The 21,529-nt window shown below is 42.2% G+C and overlaps 3 protein-coding genes across 9 annotated transcripts; 1 reads left to right on the plus strand and 2 right to left on the minus strand.

Moving 5' to 3' along the window:
• Positions 1-294: 294 nt before the first annotated feature.
• ms(3)76Cc (male sterile (3) 76Cc) lies at positions 295-4,139 on the plus strand. The gene is made up of 4 exons (XM_002047516.4): positions 295-673; positions 732-1,938; positions 2,438-3,061; positions 3,125-4,139. Exons 1-4 carry the CDS (start codon positions 591-593, stop codon positions 4,031-4,033), a joined length of 2,823 nt encoding a protein of 940 aa, XP_002047552.1. The 5' UTR covers positions 295-590; the 3' UTR covers positions 4,034-4,139.
• An 833-nt stretch (positions 4,140-4,972) lies between these two features.
• wnd (Mitogen-activated protein kinase kinase kinase 13 wallenda) lies at positions 4,973-13,378 on the minus strand. Of its 4 annotated transcripts, none has more exons than XM_002047517.4 (8): positions 13,234-13,378; positions 11,990-12,219; positions 8,207-8,698; positions 7,953-8,144; positions 7,228-7,881; positions 7,009-7,168; positions 6,020-6,945; positions 4,973-5,952 (listed from the first exon to the last, which is right to left on the minus strand). In XM_002047517.4, the coding sequence occupies exons 2-8, from the start codon at positions 12,154-12,156 to the stop codon at positions 5,553-5,555; spliced, it is 2,991 nt and encodes a 996-aa protein (XP_002047553.1). In that variant the 5' UTR covers positions 12,157-12,219; positions 13,234-13,378; the 3' UTR covers positions 4,973-5,552. The 4 variants fall into 4 exon arrangements, with proteins under 4 accessions (XP_002047553.1, XP_015030634.1, XP_015030633.1 ...); XM_015175148.3 differs by lacking the exons at positions 11,990-12,219; positions 13,234-13,378 and adding exons at positions 10,634-10,912; positions 11,364-11,429; XM_015175147.3 differs by lacking the exons at positions 11,990-12,219; positions 13,234-13,378 and adding exons at positions 10,634-10,912; positions 11,157-11,420.
• A 1,288-nt stretch (positions 13,379-14,666) lies between these two features.
• On the minus strand, positions 14,667-19,800 carry Rnf146 (Ring finger protein 146). 4 transcript variants are annotated; one of them, XM_002047518.4, is made up of 5 exons: positions 19,689-19,800; positions 19,192-19,590; positions 18,979-19,124; positions 18,199-18,352; positions 14,667-17,464 (listed from the first exon to the last, which is right to left on the minus strand). In XM_002047518.4, exons 2-5 carry the CDS (start codon positions 19,478-19,480, stop codon positions 16,638-16,640), a joined length of 1,416 nt encoding a protein of 471 aa, XP_002047554.2. In that variant the 5' UTR covers positions 19,481-19,590; positions 19,689-19,800; the 3' UTR covers positions 14,667-16,637. The 4 variants fall into 4 exon arrangements, with proteins under 4 accessions (XP_002047554.2, XP_032291249.1, XP_032291248.1 ...); XM_032435358.2 differs by lacking the exon at positions 19,689-19,800 and having other exon boundaries at positions 14,667-15,481; positions 17,027-17,464; positions 19,192-19,606; XM_032435357.2 differs by lacking the exon at positions 19,689-19,800 and having other exon boundaries at positions 19,225-19,606.
• Positions 19,801-21,529: the final 1,729 nt, after the last annotated feature.

Consider the following 21,529-nt stretch of genomic DNA (forward strand, 5'->3'; position numbering starts at 1 on the left):
CCGTTAAAGATCACGAATTAAATTCCGTTTTATACCCTTTCATTGGGTATTTCAATTTCATTTCGTATGTGAACTGAATTGGAAACATCTGCCTATAAATAATATATTTTACGTATGTTACAAATAATATATTATATATGTATAGACAGTCTTGATGAACATTATGTGTTCATGTCCCTGAGTTCTTTTGTATTTCTATGGAAACTAATCGTTCTAGTAAAGTGAAAATCTATTTGGTTTATCAAGTAACCTTTACCAAACTCAGCAATTACAATCTCACTATTCTCGTCGAATACCTCAAATCGTAAGCCTTAGTAATAAAAAGGGTGTTTAATTTTCGGCGTGCCAAAGATAGCCGAATGTTCACGTTTGGGATTACAAATAGTTATTGAGAACTGCCGAGGTGTACAATTGCACAATAAAAAATGTAAATTAGTTGTTCGTATTTGTGTTTAAACTCAACAGAGAAATTTAAAATTCTAAAAATTAAAAACTATTCTATTTGTTGTACTATTAACCAATCTTTGGAATTCCACAAAAAATCGAAAAAAAAAATATATGCAAATATTGGTTTTTCAAATTTGGCAAATATGTCATTTGTAAAAAAGTGGCAAAATAGTGTCAACTGCAGTCAGAATCCTTCAATATGCAGCAAGAACGCAGAGACTCTCAGGTGTCTAATGTGAACACAGGTGTATAATAAGTTGCTAAAATCTATCTCTTCCGCCTAGTTGTAAGTACCTGGGCCACAACTTGGATGACCCCAATCATCACACGGTCTGCAAAGAACTAAATGAAAAGCAGCCGAAAAGCCGTATTAGGCTCGATTGCAAGGGATATAAATCCAAAACTCGCTCCAATGTGGAACCCGATTCGGTGGGAGCGGCCATAGGTCTTACCTGTTCCCGTGCGCCGTTAGCGCGACGCTGCGCTTGCCTCGAGGAGGAACTGCATGCTTCCACAATTGCCCAGGACTATGCCACATATCTGAAGGCGTTCGCTTTGATATACGTGCTGCCCGAGGAGGAGTGGCGCACCGATAACATTGACAAATTGCTCGTCGAGGGCGAAGAACTATTCCAAACCAGCTCCGAGGACACCGCCGATGGGCCGCAGCACAAGTCGTCCGCCTACACCAGCATCGAGCAGCACATCAAGCGCAGTTTCAAACTAGAGGGCCATGATTTCACGCTCGAGCTAAGGCCGCCCTATTTGGGCAACGAGGACGAGGCAGTGGATCTGCGGCCAAAGCACATTATGAAGAATCTGAAACAGGTGCTGCACAGCTTCTTTCAGAATGCCCATTACTGCCTGCTGCTGCACAAGGCGGGCTATCTGCTGATCTGGCGCCGGCGCCAGTTGTACTTTGTGATGGACGTCAAGGGTCGACGATCCAATGATTTGGTCAGCGTTCGACCTGGTGTGGCCATGTTGGTTTGCCTCCAGACCCTGGACAATGTGGTCCATCTGATAAGCAATCTAAGTGGCGATAATCCGGACGGCGAGTTTACCATACGTGAGCTGGCCGTGGTGCGACTGGTTACCCCCGATGGCCGGACATTTCTGCGGGACACCAATCAGCGCGACCTTGAGTATAATGTCATCAGCAATGATTATGCCTATCTCAAGAGTAATCTGCATCTATCGCTGAATCCGGAGGCAGCGGTGCGCAATTACTGCAGCATTATTGTGGGCGTGGCTGGCATATTGGCATCCCATATCGATCATCCCGCCTCCTGGAATACGAACATGTTTGATCGCCTCATCTGTTACGGGGTCGAGCTCTGCCGCAGTTGCTGGGGCGCAAATGTGAAGGATCGTTTGCCCATTAGCTTGGACAAATTTCCCACACAGCTGCGCCTTGGACAGTTTGTTGCGGAGATAAAGCTCATGCCGGAAGTCGCCAATGGGCAATGGCGTTGTGGCCTCACGTATCAGGTGGGCGCTTATTCTGTTACAAATTCTGCGCGGTAGAACCAAGCTATAGAGCTTGCGGGTTGTCGACCCCAATTGATATTTTAACATAGTTATTCAAGGCTTAGAAGGCTTGTTCCAAGTCGGTTTAGTAAAATAAAATAGGTTTTATACTAGACTCAGGCCCAAGGCCAATTTTGGCTAGAGATCAAATGTAGCCCAAGATTTCTGTATGAAAATATGCGCAATAGGCATTATTTTCAGTAGAATGGGCAATTTTAAACTATAAATTAGAAATCGACTTGTCTTACTCACATTTTGGAAAGCTTATGACAAATCCAGGTTGCTTTTATGGATGCAGGAAAGCAGGTTCCCAAGCTTATTTTTGAGAATCCGCAGCCATGTTTATATTTTTGAGTTCCTTAGAATTGGGATTTGTTCTCACTAGAATTAATTAATTAATTATATATAATTAATTAACAATTTATTATTTTCGTTTTTGACAAACTTTTTTCAAATCTAGGGCAACGATTTTGAGTATGAGATCCGGCATATCCTGAGGGACTTTGGCAACGCTTTGTTCCAGATCAACAATCAAATGTATGCTCTGTGGTGCAAGGACAACTTTTACTATTTGCTCGATCCCTATCGGCATATAGTGGTCAGCCAGAAGGCGAGCAAAGATGGTACCAAATCCGACAAATGTGCCACGGTGCGCATGTTTCGGGATTTGACTACCATGCTCAATGTGTTCCATCAACTGCTTAAGGAGTCCAATCGGCATTCTATTTTCTATATTCACGTGCTGCGCATCAAGAATATAGAGAAGTGCCCCCAAGGGTTTGCCCTGAAGCCAACGCCCGAAGATGCCTACTGTGTGGTAAAGCAGCTCAACGAGCCCATCGATTTCCCGCAGCAGCTGGGCAACTGCGATAAGCTTCTGGTTGAGATAAGCGACTATGAGCCGGATGTGATAAGTAGAACGGAAGACACAATGCTCTTTACGATCGATACTCCACCTTCTGAAGAGGATGAGGAGAGTGAGGATGGTTTCTTGGAGCAGGTCGAGGTGGAGATTATAATGCCTGCCAAACAGGACACCAAAACTAAGCCTCCTAGTGCGAAACCAAGTACTAAACGGCAACCGGTAAGTAGAAGCTCTCCAAGATCAGCCGAGATCGGGCTATACTCTAAAAAACGTTCCTTACAGTCACCTGGAAAAAAACAAGTAACATTAACTAAGGAAAAACCAGGTAGTGTGTCTACTAACGTAGAGCCGGTTCCCATGGCTCAGCTCAGAAATAAACGAAAGTCCGTTCCTGCGATGGGATCCAAGCCAATGGAAATTGCGCCTGTGTCCAAAAAGGAAACGGAAATCAAAGCACCGGGTAGAAAGGAAAGCATCGAAGTGCTGCAGCATGGAGAAAAGCCTCTGGCGGAAAGGAAAGCGCCGGCTAAAGGCACCAAAGTGCCGCAGCCTGTAAAAACGCCTCTGACGGAGTGCAAGTTTTCCGAGCTTGAAGCCAAGCTGTGTGCCAGGTATCGCCCCATCAATGTTAGACAGCTCCGGCTTGATAATTGCTGTCGCTGCCAATGCTCCAGGTATACTACCAATCAGAGAAAAACTGACGATGCTTCGACAAGCTGTCCGCCCGTTAAAGTCACACAGAATAGACATCATTTGGAAGGAGGTGCTGAGACTGCATCGATATCCTATCCCGTCTACACGAAATATCCGCATAATCTGGCCGTCGCTGGCTCCGAAAGCGGCACCGTGGAGAGCCTGAACCGCCTGCTGGACTCCGCATTCAAAGTAACCAATCGGGTGCTAACCATAACCCCTTGGGGCAATTATGTGGTCTTTAAGCAGCCGAAACAGACTCGAGCTGCGCCAACTTCTGTAAGGTTTTACGTATTCGATGGTTGCACCTGCAACATTGATCGCTTTAGACATTTGGATCTGAGCAACGGCACCGCCGGTCTATTGCCCTTCCAGACTCAATTTGAGGTGGTCTGTTTTATGATTGACTCACGGGAAACGAAAGCTTTAAGAATGCTGCGCTCACGAATGGATCAGTGCTCGCCGCAGTTCGATCAGTTTCTGGTTCGTGGAACGTAGATGCAAATAAAATCTGTTTTTAAATAATTTTTTTTTTCTTTTAACATTTTGAAACTTCAAAATTTGTTGTAAAGAGATCCAGTAAATACGATCTATTTAATTTAAATGTGAATCAATCTGGCGTACGTTCATAGGATTTATAACGCTTACTCAAAAAGGGGAAGCCTCTAAGTAAACCACATATAAATCTATTCAAGGTCCATCAGTAAATATCTTAATTGATTACTTTTTTCGGTTTTTGTTTTAATTAAGATTACAGCTAATTCGTATGAGTCGTTAAATTTAAACTTAATATGGAATTTACATAATGTAGCGAAATGTTTGCATGCGACGCATCTTATGATAAGTAGCTAAACATCCAACTAGTGTATAAATATATAGCGTGTATATTATTGAGTGTATATAGAAATATTTTAAATTTGTAATTCGTTTTGAAATTTTTTTTTTTTATAATATATGTATATATATATATATATATATTTTTATTTGTATGCAGCGTGATGTGCGCTTTCGAGTGGAATCATTTTGAATTTAAATAAAGCGGACAATTTATGGAATCTATTATTGCAAATATTTAATAGTTCTGTTTATGGTGTGGGAGGAATATAGAAAAGCGCACATGTTCCACGTCATAGCCGCGGTCATTAGCTATTTTACAGATTTTCAAACTATATTTTTACTATATAGTTTTTTTTATTTTGTATTTTTTTTTTTTGTTTTTTGCTTGTTTTTGTCGATTCTCAAATATTTGCTTTAAGGCACTGAAGCTTTGAATTTTGTGCATATCGAAAAAGTAAGTACCGGAAATGGAATTGCTTCAAAATTGTTGTAATTGAAGTAATTCCAATGCAAGCTACAAAATTATATTATGCGCTTCTTTAAAAAACATTTTCGTCGATCTCTTAGCAAATTTCGTTATATAAAAAATATCCCTGACTATTTTGCTTTACACATATATATATATTTCACTTTTTCCTATATATTGCCTGAGGCCAACTCTATTACATTTTCTTTTTCTTTCTGTTTTGGTTTGATTTTGTTTTGTTGGGTTTTTTCTCTTTTTTTGTTTTTAGTTGGGAGCGTGTTGCGGTTAAGCTCTTAAGTTTGAAATCTACCTAATGACTAAATTAAATGTACAATTACGGCATTTTTTAAAAAAATATATTACAAAGGCAGCTTACACAATTAAACAAAACATAAATCATAAGTTTTCAGCATAGGAATTGCATCCAAACAAATGGGTAAGTTTGTCCCAAACCCTTACAAGTCAACATGGAGGTTAAGACTGAGGTTATGGAAAAACTTTAAGTGAAGCGATCAACGCTTCAATTTGTTGTCCATATTGTTTAAACTAAAGAGACGATGCACACAGATATCGGACATGAAGATACATATATGTATGACATATGACATAGATAATACCATACAGTGTTTTGGGGGGGGTTTTTGAGTATATAAAGAGATAGTTGATTTCGGTTAATTGTTGTAGGAGCATTCACTTAGGCTATGCGTAACTAGGTTAAACCATATTAACTGCGCCATCAGCCTCAAATGTCGGTATGGATATAATATCGCTGCTGCGTGTGGCGCCCATGGGTAACGCTGAAGCGTTCGCCGCAATTTTCGGCTTAGTCGCCTCCTCCGCATCCAGTTCCTCTTCGCTGGAGTCACTTGAATCGCTGGAACTGTTGGTCGCGTTTTTGCGTGGCTGTTGTTGTGTCTGCTTCAAAGCTGCCGGCACATCCGTATTGCTTTCTAGCGTTGAGTGTTGGCTCGAGGGCGAATGACTGTATTCGGAGGTATTCTCCTCGTCGGATACGATGACCACGTTGCGCTTGTGTATGGCAATCTTTTGGGACAAAGGTGCCTTATAGCTGCGTCTCGGCCGCATGCCGCGTCCAATCGGCAGGCGTCCAATGCTGTAAGGATTTAAGAGTTCAGTTAACCTGGACATGATCTACATGATTCCGACAACAATAAACAGACCTTCTTCTGCGGAGCGCATAGTTATAGTCAGTATCTTCCCCCTCCTCATCTGACCAGCTGTCCTCGCCCAAAGGTTCTTGCAACGAATCTCCATTGGCATTGCTGGTGTTCACTGTTGTATTCTCCGCCAGCTGCTGTCTAGCCTGTCTTCTGCTCTGCGTGCTGCTGCAGCGACTCAGGCATGGACTGCTGTTCACGCCCACATCACGCAGCTCCGGCGCCGTTGTGGTGTGTCCGCTACCACCGCTGCCGCCATTACCATTTTCCGTGGCATTTGATTGTATGGAAAGGCGGTTCTCGTTGATGAATTCGATGACTTTGCGGCCCAAACGCTCGAGATTTTCATTGTCGCTGTAGCAGTCAGTTATGTCTAAGCGCTCGTTGCTGTTCATCACGTCGTCAATGAGCTGATCGGGACTGGAGCAGGCATCCTGATAGGTCAGCTCGCTGTTGCTCAGCGAGTTGCCGTTCGATGGACAAGCGGCGTTGGCTGGCGCTGAGTTGCTGTCGCTACTGGCTGGAATCTGGCTACTCTGAACCTTGGCCTGGGCCATGGCGGCAGCCAGCTGTTGGACGCGTTGAAGCTGTAGCGGCAGCTGGCGATGGTTGGGAGGCGGTACATCAGTTGGATGCTCAGCGCTGGGACTTATATCCGTTTCGCTGACATCCATGGCATCCGTTTGAGTTTGCCGCTCGACCAATTGAACCTTGCGATTCTCAGGCTCGCTCTGATAGCGACGATCGCGCGTAGGACTGTACTTGGGCGGGGCGGCAAAGGAACCAGAGCCATTGCGTCGATGACGCCAAGTCTTCTTATTTTTGTTGGACATGCTGCCGCCGACGACGAGAGTGGTGCCCACAGCACAATAGGATTTAGGCTGGCAATTGCCATCCAGCTGCGCATACAGCACACACTTGACGGGACTCTAAAGCGTAAAAGAAAAGCAAATTAATTAAAGTTTCGTAGATATGCGTATATATAGACTTACCTCTGGCGTGGTCTCTGGATCGGGCGTTGAGGATTGCTGTTGTTGGATTTGTTGTGCTGTTGGCGCATTCAGTCGTCGTCGATAGTGTTGCATTTTCCTGAGTGTGTTGCCCAAACGCCTTGTGGGCTTGTAGCCGGAACCGGGCAATTTGCGTTCCCGCCTGAGCAAAAAATTAATATTATTAGTTATGCGTATTCGCAGGAGAGATCGTCAACTTACTCGGCAATTTCCTTCTCCTTCTCCTGCAGCTGTGTCATGCATTCGCTTAGCTCGAAGAACAATTGATTTGTCTTCTGCAGCTTGTCCTCGTAGACCATGCGAATGTCCTGGGCGTGACGCCACTCGGCGGTGCGTCGTTTAATCAAATCCTGCTCGTATTTGTGTATGCTGGTGCCATTCTGAGTGATCTCCTTGAGATGGCAGCGAACCTCCTCCTTCCAAGACTTTTGCGTCTCAAAATATTGCTTTTCGGTTTTGCGCAACAACTCCGGCCCGGCAATGTCCAGATGGCTGAGTATTTGCCGGAACGAGGGCCGATTGCGCGGCTTGCTCTTCCAGCAGAGCTTGACGAGCAGCTTGAATCCCTCGGGACAGGTGCTGGGCACCAGCAGCTTGAGCGAGTTATTGCCCACGCCCCAAATAATGGCCGATGAGTCGACATCCTTGTAGGGTATTTCACAGGTGAGCATTTCCCAGAGTACCACGCCATACGACCATATGTCGACCTTCTCGGAGCAGGGTTCGTTCCGAATGACCTCCGGCGCCATCCAGGCGACAGTGCCCGCGAAGCTCATCTTGGTGCTAATCTCATTCCACTCGCGACTGGTGCCAAAGTCGCTGATCTTCACCACTTCGTTTGTACTAATCAGTATGCTGGGGGATTCAAGAGAATTGAGAATATTCAGAGCTTCATTTTGCTTTAGAATTCCAATTTCTCAACTCACTTCGGACTTTTCAGATCTCTGTGTATGATCTTGTGCGAGTGCAAATATTGCATGCCCAGCGCTATTTGTTTGGACCAAGAGACCAAACGGGACGGCAACATGACCTGCTCCTCCTTCAGTATGTTCTGCAGCGGGCCGTACGGACAGAACTCCATGATGATGCAAAATACGGGCGATTGGGTGCAAACGCCTCTGCAAAAGCAAATCTTATGTTTATCATCTAATTCAAATCTATATATATTACCGCTACCCACTTGAATTTGATAATGTTCTCGTGATCCAGCTTGCGCAAGTGCTTAATGTCCGTCTCCTTCAGCTCCTTCACTTTCTTGACAGCCACAATTTCGCTCTTTAACTTGCCGCTAAAGACTGCGCCTTGGGCACCGCTGCCCAACCATTCCAGATCCGTAATGGACTCAAACGGTATTTCCCAGTCTTCGGCGCGCTGGTTCTTCACCTCGATAACACCCGCCTTGCCAATAAAGGATAGCACAGGCTTCATGCAGCCCAGCAGGCCATACATCCAGCCGATGGGCTTGTCCGGATGCCCAAAGGCACTGGCCAAGCCCCCACCTCCGGCATGTGGTGGCCAGCGTTGCTGGCACGTATTCTCCGCACTGCTGTCCGTGATCTCCGCATAGTTGTTGTGGTGCTGCGGTGCAGCAGAATCAAGGTCTGCCGATTTGAAAGGCAGATCTGTGGCAGCTAGTCCCAGGTGACCAAACTCGTCCTGCAGGCAGACCATGCTATAAATGCAACAAGTATACAAAAATATATGTTAATAAAGGATATTTTTAAATAAAAATTGAACTCTTTGATTCACCTTCCCATTTGGCTAAAAAGCTAAACACGTAAAAACTGTGGGATCGAAACTAAGAAAATTGCCCTGCTTCAAAAATAACCGATTATTCGATTCGAATTGATTATTATAAAAATTCATTTATAAATTTTATATTAGTGGGAAACTAAGCGACTAATTAATAGATATAGATGAACATTTGATTCATGCATTTTGGTATATATCTAAAGACAGGATTTGTCGAAAAACATATCAGATAAATATTCACGAAGATATTTTCAAATGATTTTGAAGCCAATCGGAAGATAACTGTTTTTCGCACATTGAGTACATTTACTAATGGAATTTTCAAAATCGTTGAAACGAGGCAAAACTTTAAATCGCGTTTCCACAGAGTTGGTTTAAATTCTGCAAAATACTTGAAACATTTTTCGCATGATTTTTCAGGTCAATCATTGAAAATGATTTTAAGCCAGAAACCTCGCCCAGCAGGTCTTCGAACCACATTTCCACCAAGTCTGGATGGATTATCCGAAGAGTGTGAAACACCACTCAGAAGAATTTGAACAAAGATCTATAAAAATGATTTTGGTAAATCAAAAAGGTTCATTCAACCGTGTTTCCAGATTTTTTGACACTTGCGCATGGAATTTTCCACAGCGAGAATCTCCAGTAAATCACCAATCAGACAGTTAGTCAGGCCCTAAGTTCTATTCAGTATATATTCTATATTTTATTTTCAATATTTAAAATTTGATTTTTGCGAATACGATTAATCCAATGATAGTTTGCTTTTAGCAAGCTCTAAGCCCCGACAAGAGCTACATAGCTAAACGCTATAATAAATCAATTCCATACGATAATCAAAATGTTTCGAGGTATTCTATATTTACACCTAGGTGATAATGTTTCCCACTTAGACACAAACATGTGTATAAATATTTATGTACGTTCATAAAAAAGAAGAGTGATCCTCCCTCTGATAGTTGTTCCTCACAAAAGCAAAACTTAGGAGCACACATACATACATAATTACACACACACACACACACACACACATGTGTGTGTTTACTCATACAGCGGCAGCTTTCCTGTCACGCTTGGGCACGGAATTTGTGTTCTTTTTTTTTGCATGCGATAAGATAAACAAAAACACCATTCACAAAGTGTGAGCGAAAGAGAGGGCATCAGCGCGAATAGTAAGCTTAACAGCCGCTGTCGCAGCATTTTTTATTCAGGTGAAAAACATTTATCACAACAATAACAATCAACAAGGGGTAAAAAGTGTGATGGGGCTGTCAAATTGAAGCGACGTGCGCGAACACGCAAAATCACCTGTTGCTTGCCGTTGTGTACCCACACACATAGATATGGCATGTATGTATTGGACACCTACACAAACACAAATCATCTATCGAGTTGTGCAGATTTTGTTCCCAGCGTATGTGTGCATGTATAGACATCCCGCTCGCACCTCTGACGCCTGTGGGAGCGATGCGTTCTTTTCACATGCCGACGACGACGCCGCCGTCGCCAGCACAGAACTAATGTCAAAAACCTTTTAATTATTTATGAAATTTAAACACATTAATAAATCGCTGCAATAGCACGTTTTGACCTTTTGTTGCTGTTGTGGCTGGTGACGCGCAGTTCATAGAACGCGGAAACCTGGCTAGTTTTGGCTTCTTTTGCTTTTTTGCTAAGCACAGCAAGTGCAACGCATAACGGTAATTTGGTGGCGTGAGTCAGCGTACACATTTTTGTAGTGTTGGCAAGAGATCGACTTAACATTAGTAAAACAAACAACACTAAAGAAAATGACAATCGATAGGCGCAAACTGTGATCACTAGTCGTTATCCCTTTCACCGTGCCTATGTTTACCTTTTCTCCTTTGTTATAATTTTATCCGGCGGATCGGTGCGTCCGAACATTGGTATATAATAAACCATTGTGATGTTTTTGTGTTCGCTTCTTTTGCGCTTATTTTCACGGTTAATTGTGTTTGTTTTTGCAATTAGTTTTGTTGCCACCGCACTTTTGCCTTTTGTTGCTGGTGTTGTTGTTTACAAACTCATTCATTAATGCGACATTGCGGTGCTGCATTAATGCAAATTTTTACACTCGCTCTTTTAGCGGTCGCCGCCACACGTTTTTTACGCACTGTATAAACCCCAGCGAGAATAATAATAACAACAACAACAACAAGTTTTGATTAAAACCGTTCGTTTGCTTCGTGCCAAGCACGGCCAGCCACCAAATCAAAGCAAGCAACAACAGCAACAAATACGTTTTTGGCGTTTTTGTCGTCTCGAAAAAAAAATGACGTCAAGGTAAATGGTTTTGCTGATATTGTTGTTGCTGCTGTTGTTGCTGCTGCTGTTGTTGTTGTTGCTGCGTCAATTACAAGACCAAGAAGAACTGTCTGCGTAACACTTTCGTTTTGCTCGTGCATGTAACAGTTAATTTCATGATTTTTGCACAAATTTAACAAAAACTGCGCCACTTCTGCACACATGCACAAGTTAGCAACTGATTTGGCGATAAGCAGCCTTATTGTTATTGTTGTCTGCACACACACACACACACAATATACACATTAAGGCAGGCTCACAGTTTGATTGACACGCTGTCTTGCCGCGACAACCATCTGAAACGATTGATTTTCGCGTACTAAATTGCGAGCGTGAGCGCTGGAGCATGCGACCAAACGAGCGCTCACATTATCAGCACAGCTTTGCACTCTCTCTCTCTCTCTCTCTTTCTCTTTTGCGCGTTCATTGTTATCAAGTTTTATTATTGTTAGAGTGACCAACTTTGGGAAGTGCTTGCATTGAGTAGCATGCGGCTGGTCCAACGAAGCTTTGAAACCAGTTTCTGACGCAGGTGTGTGTGACTTTGCTACTGGGAGCCAGGGTATATATACATACATACATACGTATGGTATATAATAAGGAAGCTTCTAATTGGCCCGTTTAGGCCTTTCTATGTTTGTTTTTGTTTATCATTTCAATGCAACACACATTTTCACGTGTTTAATTTGTATCGATATAATACAGGTGTATATATGTGTGCACAGGTCCAATGGTACATATTTTTGTTGTGCAGGCTCTATATTTCAGTGTAAGCAAACAAAATTGATACGTCTAATTACTAACAAAATATCCCGAGCGTACATGACCTTGGTCAATAACTATTTTGTTAATTTCTAAAGGCAATTTAACATGTTTAATAACCTACCTTCTGCGCAAATTATCGGTTTGATCCAACGATAGGTTCGGACTGCTTCCATGATGTCTCCGTCTGCTGTAGTGCAATTGTTGTAGCTGCCTCTGCTGCTGCCTGGAGGCGGCGACATTGACCAAATCATCACGACTTTTGCTTAAACTGTCGCTAAATGGCTGCATTGTTCGTTAATTTCTGTTTTGAGTTACACTTCTTATTGTCCTACGACATGCTGGTTAGGTAGGCTGTGAAGGCAACGGGAGCACGAATTTAACGGTAAATCAGTAAGTGCAAAGTACATGTGTACAGCTTGGACACACACGCACACTTGTAAGCAATTTTATCAATGAAACAACACAAAATCAATAACTTAGCCGAACGACGTCAAACGCCCACTCACAGGATGCGCGCATATGTGTGTGTGTGTTGGTGCACTAAGGGGGGGGGGGGGCATATTCAGCGGCATTGGCGTCAGCCCCCTCACGACAAACTCAGCAGTTAAATCAAAAAGCAAAAAAAACGGCAAATATTACAACAAAGGTTGGAGACGGCGTCGACGACCGACCCACGCAAACGTCAACGCAAGCAGAGCGAAAGATAGATAGAGAGACGAGGAGTGAGAGTAAAGCTTTAAGCCACCGCGGAAGCGCGTGATAAAATATAAGAAGAAGAAGGCTTAGCGGTGCCTAACAAATAAATTTCAAGTGCAGACACTTGTCACATAATTATACACAAATATACAATGCATTTTACATAAAAAAAATAAAGAACAGTTATTCACATTTCACTTTCAAATGCAGCGCTGCTATTTTGTATGCCTTTAAATGGCAAATTGCACAAAAGAACAAACACACACACACACGCGCGCACATAAATACATGTGCTCATGTATATTTGTATTCCACTTCTTCTGCTTCGCCTTTTGTTTTTTTTGCTTTTTTTGCTTTTTGGTGCCGTGCTTTTGACTTGGCTAGAACATAACAACAATAAGCAGCTACAACGAAATTTTGCTACACACACCAACGCAACGCACACACATACATATATGTATACACACATACACGCACGCACGGTCTCTCACACTCGATTGGAAACCTTACAGCGCAGCTTATACTTTTGTGCTGTTGCTGCTGCTTCTTCTTCGTACGTTGCTTCGGTTGAAGAAAATCAATAAATTTTTATTTGCACTTTCCACTGCAGTTTTGCACATTTTTCAATAAGTTTTGCATTTGGATTTTATTTCAATTGCATTCACTCACATTTTTTTGGTTATTTTGTGACAATTTTCAGTAATTTTAAACACAAATTGTACAAATACAAAGACTGGTTGGCCTTTGGTTGCGCTTTAGATAACGTTCCGACCAACCAACCGTCCGCACCAAAGGTAGATACAAATCAACTAACAAAAAAAAAAAAACTGGCGCACGCTCAGCCTGCCTGGTCGAGAGAAGCAGAAGTTGGTATGTACCAACAGCCATAAGCTGCTCAAGCGGGCCAATTTCCTCCCTCAAAACCAGTTTGGAGCGCAGGTTGAACTGCGCATGTGCCAGCTCAACTGTGTGTGTGCGAGAGAGAGAGAGAGAGAGAGGAGCGCAACTGAGACACTGAGAGCCATGCCATGGCCAGTGAGCGTCGGCGGCAATAACCACCAACACTTGCAAGCCGCTGTTGCTGTTGTTGCTTTATGCTCAAGTTTCTGACCAACGTTAAAGCCGAAGCATACACGATCACGAAGCACTGTTAAAGCTCTTTTAATAGCTGTTTCAAAAGCTTCAAGCGGCAGCTTTCGTCATCCTTGCATACAAAACGCATTTGTAACAGTTATTAAACACAAAATTTAAATTCTCTTGCTCCTTTAATTTGATTTTCATAGTTAAAAGTTTCACTGTTAAGTTGCAATATTTAAACTTTCAGTACATACATATGTTAACATATACATGAACATCATAAAAGCATGTTAAATTCCCATTTCTGTTATCATTTGATTATCTCTCTATTGAAGAGCTATAACGAAATGTAAATTTAAATCAGCTGCCTGATAAGAGGCGGCAACAAGTTGTTATACAAGAGCTGTTGACGTTTACCTATTTCGTGATATTTGCAGAACAGGTAAAAAGTACGGACAAAAATGCAGCAGGTAGCATAATTTCTATGTAAACAACGATGACTCATGCAGACTCAACACCCAAAGAACTCTCCAAGACCCGAATCCGAACATATTTATGTGACAGCCATGACGATCGCTGCTCAGTTGTTCCATCTCTTTCGCACTGCTCCGATCTTTCCCTCTTACATTGTTAGAGCTGTATTGCCCCCTTTTTTAAGCCTGTTGCTTGTGGCCCGTTTCTTGTTTGTTCACTAACAACAACAACAACAACAACAGCGACAGGAGGTCCAGTAAATTAATATGCTGCATGCGTGCGTTTTCCTTTGGTCCATTGCGCATGACTCAATAGCCAAGCATTTGTAGACGGCCAGGGTCCGATGCCGATGCCAGGTTCCCGCACCATTCGCAAACAAAGAAAACCATAAAGAAAAGGATTTCATTTGAAGTCGAGTACAGGTAGCCAAGGGAACGATTAGTTCTTCAGAAGAATAGTTGCCTTTTGTGTGATAACTTGTTGCTGGGCTTATAATATATGCATTAGATATTTAATAATATATATAATTAGTTAGTTTTGTAGTACTCGACTTTAGTTGAATGAGAATGTTTATTGGCAACCTAAATACAGTAATATTCAAGAATCTTATATATAATAAATCAACATGTCTTACATAGAGCATCTTCTTTCTCAAAGTCTAGGTATAGCTACATAGATCTAATAACATGCGCCGTAAATGGAGCATTATGAATTTGAATTCAGATTTAAATATCAATGAGATATGTAAATGATCAAAAATAATGAGTTACTGAACTGAAATGTGACGTGCTGTTAATGTTTAATTAACTTTGCTGCTAGTGTTAATAATTAACAGCACCATTATCTTGACTTAACACTGTTAGTGTTTGCGCTTGGCACAGTTTTGTATAAATTTGCTGATGCTTTAATCTGTTTAAGCAAAAAGTTATATATAGATTTCGATAAGTACATGATCTCTCTGCCACCATTAGCATAATATGAAATAATGTAATTGATAAAGTCTCATAAAGTTCTTAAGGTTATCAGAGGATTGAAATTACAACGCAACGCGAGGCAGTCAAATGTAAGGAAAAGATAGTTAGGTAGAGAGATAGAGATCGACTTCACTCTGATAAGAAAGGCATCGAAAATGAACTTAACATAGTTTTCTTATCAAGTTGTATATTAATATGATGACGAATAAGCTCTTTAATGAGAAACATGTAATATGTTTGGATTTTGTTTGTTTTTTTGTTGTATATTTTACCGGAAGGAATGGGGAGCTCTTACGCATGAACTCAGCAGAGCTTTAGGAATATCGTTGATATTAGGGTAGCTACGAATAGGCATTTCACAGTTAGAAGTAATGGCGGGGTACAAATCGAATCTATAAAACAGTAGTCACAAAATATACATACATATATATTAATATAGGCATTTATAAAGTGCATTCCGATTAGGCACAATTGAGCTGCATAAAAGGACCATTAAATGAAAAAAAAATAATAATAATAACAAATACAGCTAACGATCTTGTATGAACTCAATTGCGACTGAACGTAATGCTTATAATAACTTATTTTATAATTATAATTAAACTGTTCACAGAAATGTTTTTGTTTTAACGCACTTAACGGCGACTTATATTAATATAAACACGGGGGCCACATCTAACTTTAATAACTCAAGGATTCCTCAAGGTGTCTCAGCTTGTGAAGCTACCCAGATCAGCTATAAACCGAATTGAGTATGAGTTGAGAAAGTATCCTCTCAAGCTTGTCCATTTAGCTCTGTACAGGTAGTCGCCCATCTAAAACCCAATCGAATTTATGTATTGTCCATCTCACACTACGCTTTCTTGGTGGTTGCTTAATTGGCTCGGTTGCGGGGGATTTTATAGAATATTTTCGTTTAATTATGAGTATTTATATACATATAAATACATATATACTATATACTGTGTTCAGAGAGGATATATTCTTATCGAATATTCCCCCCTATGAGATTGAGTAGCATTTTCATAAAAATCCTACGGATTAAAGTTTATTTGTTTACAACAAACTCAAATAATAAATGATATCTGTCTTTAAAGAAAACTTAAGATTCAATGCTTTCTGAAAACGTTTTTTTTTTTTGCCAGTTTGGGGAACTAGTTCTTTTAATTTTCGGGGATTTTCTAGGAGCTTTGGCTTTATAGACCCCGTTGATATTACAGCTTCCGAATCACATCTTGCCTAACAAGTATGGTATGTACAATTAATAGTTGCTCAGGTTCAGATTGATAAGGAATTTCGTATATGCACTATGTGTAGGTTGTTACCCTGTAGGCCTCTCCTCCTCTTACACTCTTTCGTTCTTCTCCTTATTTTTGCTCACGCATAGAGCCCTATAATGATGATCTCAGGTACGCGCCTTCGCATTTCTCTAGTTAACATTCTGAAATGTTGACATTTCTAAAGGAACTTCGTTCGCGTTTCGAACATTTAGCCTAAGCTAAACGGTACATTAATTATGTTGCGGAATTGGGATTAGAAATGGGAAACCTAATGGCCCACATTGTGTTCATCATGTGATTCGCTCGCCTCAAATTGCTCAGCCACCGCGCCACCATCATGCTCATGATCATGATCATCATTGTCGCCATTCTCATCTTCATCACTGGAGTCGACAAAGTTGCACAGGGTGAGCGCCTGGAAATCGTTCAAGGCCTGCTCGAAGAGATCTATGGTATGTTGATTGGTCTCAATGACCTGTTGTGTGGTGTCCAGCAAATCCTCAGTGGCGCTGAGCATGAGATCCTGTATGGAATTCGAGTGCGAGGAGGCAAGCGAACGGGCAGCAGCAATAGCACCCATACCCGTACTAGTACCCTGCGTCTGCGGTTCTGCACCTGTTGTGTTGGATGTTTGTGGATTGGAGTAGGTTTGCTCACCGCTCAGATCATTGGCGCTGTCACTGATGTTGCTGGCGGCCAGGCCACGGGTCAGCTCATCCGCATGCGCCAGCGTGGAGCCAATTATGTCGCTGGCAATACGAATGGCCGCATCCCGGGCCGCAATAGTCGATATAAATGTGGCTGGGCCAACCGTGGCGGCGGCCGTTGGCGTTGGATTGCTGGGACGACTGAACACCGTGTCGCTGGTCACCTGGTTGCCCTCGATGCGCAGTCCAGCCACGCCCTTTTTCGGTATGGTAGCCAGATCACGCTTGACGCGACGACAGCGCGACGGTTCGTTTTGACGCTGCTGCACCAGCTGCTCCAGATCCACAATGTAGACATAGCCAGCGACGAGTATGCTGCAGGATTTGTCGCCCTTCTTGAAGGCCTCCTCAATGTCCTGGCTGGTGCGATCGTCGTATTGCCACCAACCTGTGCAGTAAGTATTTTAAATGGGGATTCGCTTGTCGCTTGATCACATTTACGGATTTCATATTTGTTTTGGGAGCATGATTATGATGGATTGCATTGGGGACTGGGATAATGTTTGTAACGGATGGTTGGGTTAATGAGAGTACTGTGATTAGTTGTGTTTCAGTCCGGCCACGCCCTTTACACCTGGCGCCGGCTCAGATGTCTTGCGCCTCATTATATTGCGCTTTCTGGTGGGCTCCGAGCGCAACGTTTGCGTCATGCAGATCAGGTCTATGATATACAGCTGGCCGCAGATGAGCTGCTTTAAGCGGCTTGGTTCGTCTGGACTACTTCCGTACTGCATATCATAGTCGGAGCTGCTGTCTGTGGAGCAATCCTCAACATCATTTACAAATCCTTCGAAATCATCATCAAAGAACTCGTCCAGCTCCCCGTCAGCATCAAAGCCGCCGGTCCAGTTCGTATGACGACTGCATTCGGGCACTGGTGCAGCTGCGGGTACTGCAGGCGGAGGAGCTTTTGTTGCGGGCACTGCGGCTACATTGATTTTGTATGCCTGGTACGCCTGGTAGGACATCTCAATGTCTTCGTTGGTGCGCGCATCGTAGGCCCACCAGCCGCCTAGGGTTTGTGTGGGGTTTTTGTTTTGATTTGGTTTATGGCCAAGGGCATGGGTTACATGGAGGTGCAGCTACGGACGCCACCACCAAAAAATTATAATATGCACTTACCATTGCGACCCTCGTAATACCATTGATAGCCATCCTCGGTGGCGCGTGTGGCACAAATATCATCGATGCCATTTACCAGTTGCGGATGATCCAGAAATTCGGCGGGAATCTCACGGCGGCACATGGCGCAGCGCCGATTTTTGTAGGCAACACCCTAAAAAGGTAAAAAAACTGGTTAATAAGATAAACAAAATTGTAAATATTAAGTAGCGTTTAGATAATAGCTTTAGTTCTAGAGGCGGCTGTCGAAAGTATGCAGCATTTTTTTTATATTTTACATTATTAGTATAAAAGTTAAATGATATTGTATTTAATAAAAAGTTATGATGCTGGAAATGCCCATATAATCCACATTTAATGAACGTATTTGTGTTTTATATACCTTTCGCTTTTGATGTCATATACGCTTATCAAATTAAAAAGTTATCCTAGCTTGAATAATTTAAGCTTGAAAACCTGGTTACATTCTGATGTATGCGCAACACATACTGGATATGCCGCCTACAGTAGCCGATAAGGCCAACGACTTTCAATCAATTCGATATTGCTATGCGGAAGGTAATTAAATTAAATTATTCAAGCTAGCGCGCGCCCAACGATATTTGGGCAGACACAAGGGTTAACAGCGGCGCAGCCTTGAACTTGCTGCGTGCGTGCGTGCGTTGCGTTGGGCGCACGCGTTTCGAGAGCTTTGACCAAAAATTTCGATGGAATGTGACTTGCATACGCAAATGTTTCCGGCTTGGCGGGGTCTGTGGTTGAAAGGGGGGCGCTACATACCTTGACGCATAAGAAGCAAAAGATGTGACCGCACGGCAGGCGTGCGGGATGAATGCAGGTTTGCAGACAGATGGGGCACTCCAAGGTGGCGGTGGGAGCGGCTGCGTCGGCGCCAGATGTTACACTACAAGCAGCCAATGCGGCGCCTACAAAATAAAGTTTACATTGCAAAATGAAACGTAATTGCATGCATTTTTTCGTATTATGTGTTACCCGCATCAGAGTTGACAGTTTTGAGTGATTCACCTGGTGGAGTCGATTTTGCAGCAGCGCCAGCACCAGCACCAGCAGCAGCAGCCGCAGCCGCTGCTGCCGAGGTGGATGGTGACACGCAAAGATCGATTGTTGGTATGCTTGGACGCACAGTGGCCACAAATTGCGCATCGTCGTCCTCATCGTCGCTGTCGTCTAGATTGATGATGGTGTTGTTGGCGTTGGTTGCATTTTGCTCCGCATTGTTGCTGGCGCCATCGCTGCTGCTTGTTGCTCGCCGTTTCGACATTATTTTTCTTCGCGATTTGCACACTCACTGAACCTGGCGTTTGCACAACGCATCAGAAAATAAAGTTGTTTCTTTTTTGCTGCTCTCCACTTCTTGACACACACGCGCAGCTGTGGGCACCCAAAAACTCGTTAACATTTGCTGTAAGTTATTAACAGCGCGGAATCTGTTAATTCTGCAACACTGCCAACCCAAAATCAGCTGCTACCTATCGATTATTTCCAGATTGTAGTTGGTCGCAGAGGAATTCGTAATTCCAACGGCTTGGATTATTTGAATATTTAAATATTTTACTACTGCAATTGGGTATGTTGATTTTAAAATTATTCTCATCGATAGTTCGATAGATTTGTATACATACGATATTTCATATGATGTGCTGACACTTGTTAAGTTAAGCATGATTTTATTTGACATAAGAAGCAATTCATATAAATCAAACCTTATTTTAAAATTGTATTTGCCTATTAACTTGGCGGATTAAAAAACAAAATTAATTGGGAATGTTGCTTGTGTGCCTAAGCTATCGCAGAATTTAAGCGATTAATATTATTTAGTGCTGAACAATGCGAAAAGTCGAGTGTGTTGGGCTTGGCGCACTTTTCAAATTTGATAGTCATTTCACAATGGGGAGAGCTTTATTTATTTGTTTGTTAATTACAGTTTGTGGTGTTTTTATGCATTGAATTTTTTTTCCAATTTACCTGCAGCACATCAAATTCAACCAAAAGCCAATTAAAATTATGCGCTTCATTACATGCTACACCTTTTTACATACAATGCCCAGCTCGCAATCTGCCTCCCCCACATGCAGGGAATTTTAACTTCATAAAAATTGACAGCCCTTATAGTCGGCAACAATAATAATAATAAAAAAAAAACCATCAGCGTTCGTCACATGGCATCACGCACATTTTAATATGCAGCCAGCATGCTGCAAAAAAAAGGACCGAAAAAAAGGAGCTGAGTTACACTACAGGACATTCAGACGCAGCCCTTTTGAACTCATTACATGAAAATCAATTTTTGGTTTATTTTTGCCGCATGGGCGACTGTTCTCCACAATTGCATGTCATTTTTTGTCAATTACACACACACACACACGCACAGACATACGCTGGAACATACACGGTCAATTGCCTAATTGCGCGGCTCCCGGGCAGGCAAACGCGTCGAACTCAACTGGCGACTGTCGACGAGTTTTGTAAATTACTCCACACATGTTGTTGTTTGAGCCCTTTGGGCTGTTTAATGCACGTGCCTCACTAGCTGTTGCCATTTAAAAATGTGCTCCAAAAAGAGAAGTTAACCGTTACGTGCTCTGATTTGTCTCTGATTTTCAAAAACAAAAAAAACTGTTTAATATGCAGCGCAAGTTCTCCAACTCAAGCGACATACCCACTCACCGGTTGTGCCATTTCTTTTTTTTTAATTGTTCCACAAGTTCTGGCAATTGAATTTTCAAACGAGTAAAGCATATAATGCTAAGCGTATTTGTGGTCAGCCACAAGGACCGAAAACCATAAAAATAACTAAGCTCAATCTTAATGTAATTATCACAAAAAACGTTTATGGCCGCATTCGCCTCAAGATTATTAACACACAAAAAGGGGGCGCCATCAAGTCATAAGCATAAAAATATTACAACTCACACAACAACACTTTTTACCCCAAAACAAAAAAAGAAAAATATATATAAAAAAGAAAATCATCCTTGTCCTTGTCGCCGCCTTTGTCTACTTTTTGCACCCTCTTCGCGGCGGCTTGTAATAAGCTACTTTTGCATTGCTCTTTATTTTATCATTTGACTTTCACCCACCCAACCACATTTTATTATGTTTTTTTTTTTTTCTTTTTGGCTGTTCTGCAAATCCCTTTAATCAAAGAAAATTGGCTGTTCACACATGTGAGCCTTGGGCTTATTATGGAACGTTTTAAGCGCGCCAAGCTAAGCTCTAACAAATTTACGAGCATTTAGGCAAATAATAAAAAATTTGCACAATTTCCTATTAAAATGTTGATTTTATACGTTGACAATAGCTTTTCTTA

Source organism: Drosophila virilis, chromosome 3, assembly GCF_030788295.1.
Source record: "Drosophila virilis strain 15010-1051.87 chromosome 3, Dvir_AGI_RSII-ME, whole genome shotgun sequence".
NCBI lineage: Eukaryota > Metazoa > Arthropoda > Insecta > Diptera > Drosophilidae > Drosophila > Drosophila virilis.

What these genes read in the sequence shown, in the direction of transcription:
- wnd (XM_002047517.4), bottom strand. Translation starts at nt 12,156, where the DNA reads ATGCAGCCATTTAGCGACAGTTTAAGCAAAAGTCGTGATGATTTGGTC. An exon ending in GAGAACATTATCAAATTCAA is followed by an intron (nt 8,145 to 8,206) that starts GTGGGTAGCGGT and finishes TTGCTTTTGCAG; the next exon opens with AGGCGTTTGCACCCAATCGC. An exon ending in AGAGATCTGAAAAGTCCGAA is followed by an intron (nt 7,882 to 7,952) that starts GTGAGTTGAGAA and finishes TGAATCCCCCAG; the next exon opens with CATACTGATTAGTACAAACG.
- Rnf146 (XM_002047518.4), bottom strand. Translation starts at nt 19,480, where the DNA reads ATGTCGAAACGGCGAGCAACAAGCAGCAGCGATGGCGCCAGCAACAAT. An exon ending in AACTGTCAACTCTGATGCGG is followed by an intron (nt 19,125 to 19,191) that starts GTAACACATAAT and finishes TTTATTTTGTAG; the next exon opens with GCGCCGCATTGGCTGCTTGT. An exon ending in TTTGCTTCTTATGCGTCAAG is followed by an intron (nt 18,353 to 18,978) that starts GTATGTAGCGCC and finishes TTACCTTTTTAG; the next exon opens with GGTGTTGCCTACAAAAATCG.